At 51.9% G+C, this 9,660-nt stretch overlaps 2 protein-coding genes across 2 annotated transcripts; one reads left to right on the top strand and one right to left on the bottom strand.

Annotated features, from left to right (window-relative positions):
• Nucleotides 1–1,276: 1,276 nt before the first annotated feature.
• Nucleotides 1,277–2,154, top strand: LOC123074761 (uncharacterized). Its single transcript, XM_044497519.1, has one exon. It carries the CDS (start codon nucleotides 1,359–1,361, stop codon nucleotides 1,890–1,892), a length of 534 nt encoding a protein of 177 aa, XP_044353454.1. The 5' UTR covers nucleotides 1,277–1,358; the 3' UTR covers nucleotides 1,893–2,154.
• A 2,847-nt stretch (nucleotides 2,155–5,001) lies between these two features.
• LOC123079209 (basic leucine zipper 6) lies at nucleotides 5,002–9,307 on the bottom strand. Its single transcript, XM_044501920.1, has 4 exons — nucleotides 8,484–9,307; nucleotides 8,290–8,380; nucleotides 5,675–5,801; nucleotides 5,002–5,583 (listed from the first exon to the last, which is right to left on the bottom strand). Exons 1-4 carry the CDS (start codon nucleotides 8,924–8,926, stop codon nucleotides 5,438–5,440), a joined length of 807 nt encoding a protein of 268 aa, XP_044357855.1. The 5' UTR covers nucleotides 8,927–9,307; the 3' UTR covers nucleotides 5,002–5,437.
• Between the last annotated feature and the right edge of the window lie 353 nt (nucleotides 9,308–9,660).

Here is a 9,660-nt window from a genome sequence, read left to right as displayed (position 1 = left end):
AGAGTCTTATGCTTTGATGGTCATTAGAACTAACTGAGGGTGTGTTTGGTGGAAGGCCAAGTATGGATGGATTCCGACCTTTTTTGGGGTTGAAAACAGTCAAGCAAAGTATTTGGCTGTATGCAAGAGATGATTCAATTGGGATGAGACCACAGCCAGAACCATAACCTCTTCACATGGCCATGCATGCAAAGGGTGGCAGCTTCAGCTGATGGATTTTAGCGGGTTCATAATCTTTGAGGTATATTCTATATAGTTGACTGAGACCGTACGTTGGGTTTGGAACCAAACACCAGAAAATGGACAATCTCAACCCATCCCTCACTCTCGTTTCAACCAAACACACCTAAGGCCATGTACAACGCAGGTGCCTGTGCACCGGTGCTAGATGCGTTGCGTCTTAGAAATTCTGTTACTTCCTGATGCAGAGTGCATTCACGGGGGTGCTAGTTTTTATTCTTCTTATGTCATAGTTGTAGTTTGTCAACCGCAGGTTTGGTCGCTTCGTTTTTTTTTTCTTTTTTCTCGCTTAGGCATAGCTAGCTTTGGTCATATATGACTTTGCTATTTGTCGGCGTTTTGTGTGTGCGTGCGTGTGTTCGTAGTGATTTTGTGCATTCTACCTATGCAGAGGTCGGATATGTGCTTATTGTATTTTGAGTCAATAAAATCCACCTTTTACCGGAAAAAATATCAATGAAGACACTGGGTTTAAGCATTCGTGGCTTGCAGGGAGCAGTTATTTCTCCCGAGCACCGGCTAGCACCGGACGGAAATATTTGCTTCTGCCTGCCTTACTAAGCACCTGTGCAATACAATCTCTAGAAAAAACCCGGGTTTTCTTTACTCAGGCACCTGTGTAAGCACCTGCCGTTGTACAGGGTCTAAGGAAGCCTCCCGGCGCTCTCAAGCTGGAGTGACAATACGTGCAAATGCAACACGGCGAAACCGAATGCATGCACGAAACAATTACTCCCTCCATTTTAAAATAGATGACCCAATTTTATACTAATTTTAGTACAAAGTTAATATAAAGTTGGGTCATGTATTTAGGTCGCTCCCATTAGAAGCAATTCGACCCTTGATCAGTAGAAGCAATTCGACCCTTGATCAGCACTAGCCATGCATCAATGCCGTCAAGTGGTGTGCGGTCCACATGCATGCCATCCATCCATCCTGCCGATCAATTCGGTACCCACACAGCTGGCACGTCCCACCCCACCTCGCGCTATAAAACGCTTCCCACTGAAATCATCACACCACACCTCACCACCCTGCCATGATCAACGCACCACACACACCTACACCTGAACAACATTCTCATCTCCTCTGCACACAAAGGAACTACAATATTCAGCATGGAGGGCATCGTGCAGCTGCAGCAGGAGCGGGAGCACTGCGTCACGGAGGTACCGGAGGTCGATGGCGCCGAGCTTCTCGTCGAGCTCCTGGACGCGTCGCTCGCCGTCGAGGAGGAGGAGGAGGAGGCGGCGGCAGTGCACGGCAAGCGTCATCAGCTCGGCTTCCCGGCCGACGACGTCGGCGATGGCTGGGTCGACGACGGCCTGCAGGAGCTGAACTTGATCCACCCGCACCAGGAGGCGGGCTGCGAGGACTGCGGGCTCGACGGCATCGTCGTGTCCGGCTTCGACGGCTGCGGGTGTTCGCCGGGGCCGTACGTCCTGGACGACGACGGCAACGCCGTGGGGTACTGGGCGGAGGAGATGGAGGGCGCCGCCTTTGGCTTCTTCAACGGCGACCGCGTGGGGGAGTGGTACTCGGACGGCATGGCCATGGAGTGGGACGAAGGGAGAAGCTACTGCTCCTTTTACCCTTCCTACGGCGGCGAGGCGTGCGCGGAGCAACCGTACATCAGTCCATTGTGGGAGTGAACTAGTTCTCTATCGTGACAAAAAAAAAGTCTAGTAGTCTGGCTAGAAGTGTGTGTGAGCCTTTTTTTTAGCTAGAAGTGCGTGCGAGCCTTTTTCTTAGCTAGAACTAGAACTAGAAGTGTGTGTGAGCCTTTGTTTTTTGAGCCAAAATTGTGTGTGAGCCTTTTTTTGGAGCCAAAAGTGTGTGTGAGCCGTGAACAGTGTCTCTATCTAGTAGATACCCGTGGGCCATGGCAGATTGGCCGGTGGGCCTTGCATGTCATGTCTGCATTTTGCGACTTTAGCACGACCTGAAGGGTTGACGTGGCTATACACGGAAGTTCTCGCCCAAGAGCACCTCCAGCGAACCATGCAAAGATTCACGTGGATGCTGCCGTGAGACCAGGACGAGGCGGTTCTGCAGCCGTGGTGTGCAGGGATGCCGATGGTAACTATTTGGGTACTAGTACTGTACTGCTTTGGTGGTGCAAGGAATGGATGATCCAATGACCCTGGAGGCGCTGGCCTGTAGGGAGGCACTTTGTGCTGCCGAGGATCTTCTCTTGCAGCATTTTGTGGTAGCGTCAGATGCAAAACAAGTAGTGCGGGACATTGCTCAAGGCTCTCATGGCAAACATGGTGCAATCATCAGCAAGATCAAAGCTCCTTCTACCGCCTTTTCTTGTAGCTTTATTTTTGAAGGTCGAGATAGTAATATAGAAGCTCATAGTTTAGTTAGATACACTCTTAATCTAGTTTCAGGGCGTCATGTGTGATTTGGCCAACCACATAATGTAAACATTATACCACTATATGTGGAATTCGATCAATAAAGAGCATGCTTTTCCCTCAAAAAAAATAGCACGACCTGAATTTGCTGAAGAGAGCATGAGTCCCTCATGTTATCTGAGAAACAATGGCGTGCAGAGAAGCGCCGAGGATCTCCTCATCCAACAGTTCGTGGTGGCATCAGATGCTAAACAGATTATCAGACATCGAGCAAGGCAACTATGGAAAACATGCAGCCATCATTAGAGAGGTTAATGATCATAGTACTTCTTTTTCTTGTAAATTTATTTTTGAAGGTCGAGGTAGCAATGTCGAAGCTCATAGTTTAGCTAGATATGCTTTGAATTTAGTTTCTGGGCATCATGTGTGGTTTGCCCAACCACATGACGATAACGTTATCCCACATTTTATGGACTTTGATTAATAAAGTCGGCCTTACCCCTAAAAAAAGAGTGATTTGACTAATTTAGTTCTGCTTGCGATCGTGTCAGTGTTATTTTATACTCCCTTTATAAAGAAATATAAGAGCACTTAGATCACTAGATATATTTTTTACAGAAGGAGTAGATTGCTTATATCTGAAATGAGTACGAAACTGTTGACTGGTTGCTTATTTGTCTGTAGTTGACAGTTCTGTTATTTTCTTGGGCATGATTTTTTTTCGAAACGGAGGAAAAAGATTTGCCCAATCCATTAAACAAGGAGAGAATAGAGTTTAGAGTTTTATAAACACCCATAAAAACGCCATGACAATTACTCGCCTGACAACAAATTCCCTAGTTTATTAGCGCCCGTGGTAACCCAAAGGTTGGCCTCCTCCAAGATGATGTTAAGGAGAATAGGCGGTGGCATGCTTTTGTGACGGAACACTAGCATTTCTTTCATTCCAAATGGTCTAAGAGACAAGCATGGTGAGCGAGGCTATTGCATGCCAATTAGGATTGCTATTATCAGTTTTCTTGTCCCACCACTCATTGACGGTATCATCAAGGTGCCATGTGGAGATATCCATGTGATATAAGCCAAGCTTCTCGATGATGGCCCTCCAAAGCCTAATCATGTAGCAGCATTTGAAGAAAAGGTGATCGCCTGTTTTTTGCTCCCTCTTGCAAAGAGGGTAAATGGCACAATTTGGTCACCCGCGCCTCTCCAAGTGATCGATTGTCCAAATTCTATCTTGCAATGCCAACCAAGCAAAGAACTTAACCTTGGGAGGAGCCCAACCCTTCCAAAACGTGCGGTCCATGTGAGAGAGGGTCAAACCAAGGAATTGGGCCTTGAATGCGGTGGCTGCCATGTAAATTCTATTATTCGCATGTTTCCAAACAATTTCATCTTTGGCTTGTTCATCAAGGTGGAAGTTGAGCACAAGCATCCAAAGAGTGAAAATTTCCCGAATGTGGACACCGAAGATAGCGGTGTTGTGGTAGATTTTGAGGATCCACACATTCCCTCTAAGAGCCTCGCACACCTTCCAATTCTTCTGTCTTGATGCCTCATGGATTAGCTGCGCAATATCCTTGGGCTTGCACCTAAGAAGCCAAGGGTCGTCCCAAAACGGTGTTCTTGTGTCGTCACCCACGGTGATAGTGGTAGAGGCGTAGAAAAACTCCAGGTCATCCTCGGTGCAAGGGTTGCCAAAACACACCCAAAGCTTGTGGTGCTCCGTCCATTCATACCAAAGCCAACGTAGGCGCAAAGCACGTGCAAACTTGTCGGTATTGAGCACTCCTAAACCACCGTATTCCTTTGGTCTGCACAACACTTTCCAATTGACGTTGCACTTGGCTCCCGTTGTTTTATCTGCGCCGGACCAAAGGAAAGCCCTCTCAATTCTGTTTAGGCTATGAAGTGAGCTTGGCAGCACGATGAGAGGCATGATAGAGTACACCGCTTGGGAGGAGATGACCGACTTGACAAGGGCCGTGTGTCTGAAATTGACAGAGAGAAGAAACATTGCTACAAAGATTTGTGCAGTTTAATTCGTGGAGGAGCAGTACTGAAAATCTAAGGGCTGTTGCAGTGTACTCCCTCCGTAAACTAATATAAGAGCGTTTAGATAACTATTTTAGTGATCTAAACGTTTTTATATTAGTTTACACAGGAAGTATTATACTAATCGGTGGGAGAACAATTAACAAATATGCAGGGTTGTGCACCAAATCATCGAATGGAAAATGTGAAGGCTGGACAGGGGTAACTGTATTTAGGAATTTTCGTAGGATCAAAGTTGGATCCACTGTAATGAGTTTCTGAGCAGAGTTTCATCGGCCCTCAAACCACATGGAACAAGTAAAAAAGTTACAAAGTTAAGTGAAGCATCGTAACAAATGGATAAAGCTAGTAACAAAAGAAGCATAAGCCCACATATACATTTACTGAGAAACAAGGGATTCAGAAGAATACATACAACAATTCCGCTAAATCAGTACGAGGATACAAAGCAAGAGCTGTGCTTATGTGGTTTCCCAAAAAACTTTCCTAAAAAACGATGGCTCCAAAACTAAACTGAAAACAGTCTACGTACACAAGATGCAATGCTACACACGGAATTTACAACGGAGGCACACTCTTCAGTTTTTTCTTCACAGTAAAAAACCCAAAACTGAAATCGACATGCAAAGAATGATACACAGGTCAATGGACAAGAAAAAGAAGAACAAGAGAAAAAAAGCATGGACGGTTTCATTCATGCATTTCATGATGCCATGTGTTCCCTCCCAGGTCAATGATGCGGCGGCGGGGCGGCTGCGCGGAAGGGACATGCGATGATCGCTTCAGCTCATGAGCTCCTTCTCCGCGCGCACAGGGGGCGGCCCGCCGTGGTCGGAGGCCGCGCCCGCGCCGGACGACATCCTGAGGTTCTGCTGCTGGTACACCTGCCGCAGCCTCTCGATCTCCTCCTTGAGCGCCTCCTGATGAGCTGCAGATCAAAACGGTTTTGGTTATTCCTCACGAGTCATGCAGGATGGATGGACTTGTGAATTTATGATTGGGTGGGAAGGAGTACTGACCGTCCTTGAAAAGCTTGTCCTGCGCCAGAGCTGCGATCCGCTGCTTGAGGTGGCTGTTGCCGACGGTGAGGATCGTCCGCTGCTGATCCAGAAATGCCACCCGGGGAGACAGTACGGACACCTCGTTCTGCAGATCAAACCATCGAAACGTCACGTGAGAGGTAGATAGACACCATGAGCGTAGTACGAGGGCAAGTAATAATAGCTCATTAATCCGAACTGGACATTTTTACAGTTACTACATGCCAGTCAAATTGGAAGGGGACACTAACTAACTAAACTGATGGCAGTTCACATGCCGCCAGAGTTAATTAGTTTTGACTGATGACTTGTCAGATTAACTCTTGGGTTTGACCCCAAACATCCTCCCTTTTCTTTTTTGTGATGTCTCCATGTGCAGCCAGCTTCTGACAGAATACACACACATACACAGCATATACCCTTAACGTGCGGCGCATGCAAGTGGGTACAGTAGGGTTGTTAAATGCTACCAGTGCACTAGCGCTCACATCATTGCTTAAGACAATAATCAGATGTGGCACCACTCACTACTAGGTGGGGCCGGGAGGCGCCTGCGCCTGCATGTGCCGTACCACTCACTGGCCGTGTAATTGGAGCGGGAGAGGAGAGGGACCGCCACTCCGTGAGATGCGAGCACGCAGCGCCATGTGCATTTGGATCACGCGAGCCACCCCCCGCCAGCCGGCCTTGGTTGGTAGGTACCGTACATCGCTGTGCGTATGCACGAGAGGGGAGCCTACTCATCCATCTCATTCATGATCCCACCCCACCCCACATGGGTTCTCACCAACATCATTTTGCTACCTTGCGTGCCAGCCAGCCTGCACCTTCGATCTAACCCTCTAGTGCACGCGGCGATTGATACGTTTGTGTCATTGTGTGCGCACGAGCGAAAACATCGGTATATGGGTACGTCGTGGTATGTCGTGAGTACACCAAATTAATGGGTACGTACGTATACATCGCCCTGCCCTGCGAGTGCGAGCGACGTGCACATTTTGTGATACAAAACCACGCAAGGCCGAGTGTGCGCTAGCTCTTGCGCATGCATGCACGCATGACAAGAGCGTGCATGAGCTGCATGCATGCCGAAATTGTGCTCACGGGCGTGTCTACGGAATTTTCTTAGAGCATCTTCAACAGACGCCCAACGAAGACGCGCTCTAAATTTTTTTTACAGCGTCAAAGTAGCGTTTAAGCGCTGTGAATGGCCGAACATCTCCAGCAGATGCTCAAAAATATACAGCCAAGCTATATCTCCAGCAGACGTCCAAAATTAATCACACGCGCCCGTATCCAGCTCGCCGTCCGTGGCATGCTCGGCGCCATGGTCATGGCCAGGCGCCGCCGCCCGTGGCCTGCTCGCCGCCGTGGCGGTGGCCACGTGGCCGCGGTCCGCCCCGCCCCGCCGCCGTGGCCGCGCCCGCCCCGGCGCCCCTCCTCTGCTCGCTTCGCCGTGGCCGCACCTGCGCCCCGCCGTCGTGGCCGCGCCCGCGCCCCGCCCATGCTCGCCTCGGCGTGGCCGCGCCCACGCCCCGCCGCCGTGGCCGCGCCCGCGCCCCGCCCCTGCTCGCCTCGCCGTGGCCGCGCCCCGCCCCCGCTCGCCTCGCCGTGGCCGCGCCCCGCCCTGCTCGCCTTGCCGTGGCCGCGCTCCTCCCCGCCCCGCTGCCGTCGTGGCCGTGCCCGCGTCCCTCCCCTGCTCGCCTCGTCGTGGCCGCGCCGCCCTGCCGTGGTCGCGCTCCTCCCCGCCCCGCCTCGCCGTGGCCGCGCCGCCCTGCCGTGGCCGGCTGGCGGGCTGCCGCACACACGCGAGGAGGCCGGCAGCGGGCGCACGTGAGGAGGCCGGGGGGCTGGCGCGCGCACGCGAAGAGGCCGACGGCAGCCAAGGACACACGGGGCACTTTTCACCATGAGTGGAAAGTTCAGCGCGCTCGAGCTCACGCGCCAAATATACGGCTTGCGATCCAGTTTCGTCCGGCGCGCTGGACACTTTTTACAGCGTGCTCTATTATGCAGCCTCTGTTGAAGTGCTATTTTCAACTCCGCGCGCGCTAAACTTGTGAATTTTTGGGCGCGGCGCTAATATTGGGCGTCTGTTGGAGATGCTCTTAGCATTACGTAGCGTACATCTATGATATACTGCTACTCAGTTTTCTACTCTGGCCAGGCGTGTAGCGCCTATCTGTGAGGCGTTCCACAATGTAGTGTGACGCCTTCGTGTCGGGCGTCACACAAAAAGGTCAACCGCGTGAAATAGTTTCACGGGCAGTTCATTTTGTAATTTGATTTCGTTCATAGGTCAAATTTGTCAAATTTGCCAAGGGGTGTTGGGCGACAAAATTAAAGGTCGGAGGCATGCGTGAAGTAGAGTGAGTGGCGTACGTGTCGTCAGCTTTTCAAGTATCGCTCCTAGAATTGAGATCCATATATTTCGACCAGCTAAATTTTTTTTCAGACAATTTGGACTAGCTAACTACGTACGTACTAGCTCGCCCTTTATGAAGCCCAGAAGTTATGAGTTTTGCACGTACTAGCTCATTAGACTGTTGTTAGTGAAGCAATTAGTAGCTAGCGGCAGGTGAGTATATATGTACCTGCAGCGTTGTGACGCACCGCTCGAGCTCGGAGATGTACTGCAGCTTCCTCACCCGAGATCTCTGAGCCGACTGGCGATTAGCCAGTATCCTGGAAACACACAATTCGGTCGGTCCATGAGTCGAATCGAGCTTGATAACCAGCACATTAATCAAGGAATCATCGCATGCATGCATTGGCATTGCGCGCGCACCTCTTGACCCTCTTGGGGTCGCGGATCGTCTCCGTGGACGAGGTCGGCGTGGCTTGCCCCGGCCCCGGCTCCTCCGGGTTAGCATCGTCGTTGTGCCCGTCGTCGTACCGGTCCTTGCCGTGCTTGTCGCCGTCGCTGTCGCTGGTGCCGTTCTCGGACCCCGGGGCCGTCGACCCTCCCTCGTCGGGGAACATGGACATGAGCTGGTCGTCGTCCAGCCTGTCGAAGTCGCCGGCCCCGCCGCAGCCTCCCGGCGCCATCTCCACGAAGGCCACCGAGTCGCTGAGCGACCTGCGGTGCGCGCCCCGGCGCGCCGCCGCGAACTCGGCGAACTCGTCCGCCCACACCGCGGCGGGCCCGTGGCCGTGGTGCTCCACGCCGGCGCCGGGCCAGTGGTGCGCCCCGGTCGCCGCCGTCGGGATCTTGGGCGGGAGCTGCGCCATTACGCTCGAGAGCGAGCCCGGCAATGCACAACAGCTAGCTAGCCGCTACCTCTCCTCCTAGCCACGCCAAAGCTAGCAAGAGTTGCGTAATGCGGTGTGCCGGCGTGCGTAGAGCCTTGTTTTATACTGGCCGAGGCTGGCATAGAGAGTAGCCTTCGCTGCTACTAACACTTGCTTGCGCCTCGTTGCTTGGGCGAGATGGGGGATGGAGATTGATGGGAATTGGAATCGGGGAGTCACATGGGACGAGACTTTTGGAACATGAGGACAGCCTGCGCCAGCTAGCTTGTCCGGAGGGAGTGGTGCGCGCGGGAAGGAAGGAAGGATGGATCGATGGATCGTCGAAGATGGTGGTGGGGATCGACGGTTTTAAGCGAGGCGGTTTTTAGTAGGTGGGCAGGAATCCCCATCCACGTGCCGCTGTCGATCTATCCACCCGTCCGTCCGTCCGCCCGTCCATGGATCTCATTCTCCCATCATTGCCTCTCAGTAGCTCGCTGCCTGTGCATATATGGCGAGAGCTGCAAGTAGCCGTCGCTGTCGCCTAAAATGGGCCGGATGTCAGCAGCGGCTAGATCTGATCTGCTGCGTGTGCGCTTTGAATTAATGGCCATGCAGCTGCTGATTGTGCTTTTGCCTGATTGCGATTACGAGCGGGAGATGGACATTCTTCTCATTCGTTCGTTCGTTCATGGCTAGTACGTAGTTTCAGACTCCATTGGCATGGCTCGACC

The sequence above is a fragment of the Triticum aestivum genome, chromosome 3D, assembly GCF_018294505.1.
Source record: "Triticum aestivum cultivar Chinese Spring chromosome 3D, IWGSC CS RefSeq v2.1, whole genome shotgun sequence".
Classification (NCBI taxonomy): Eukaryota; Viridiplantae; Streptophyta; class Magnoliopsida; order Poales; family Poaceae; genus Triticum; species Triticum aestivum.
The sequence above is the reverse complement of the archived record's forward strand: the minus strand, read 5'-3'. Positions and strand labels throughout refer to the sequence as shown.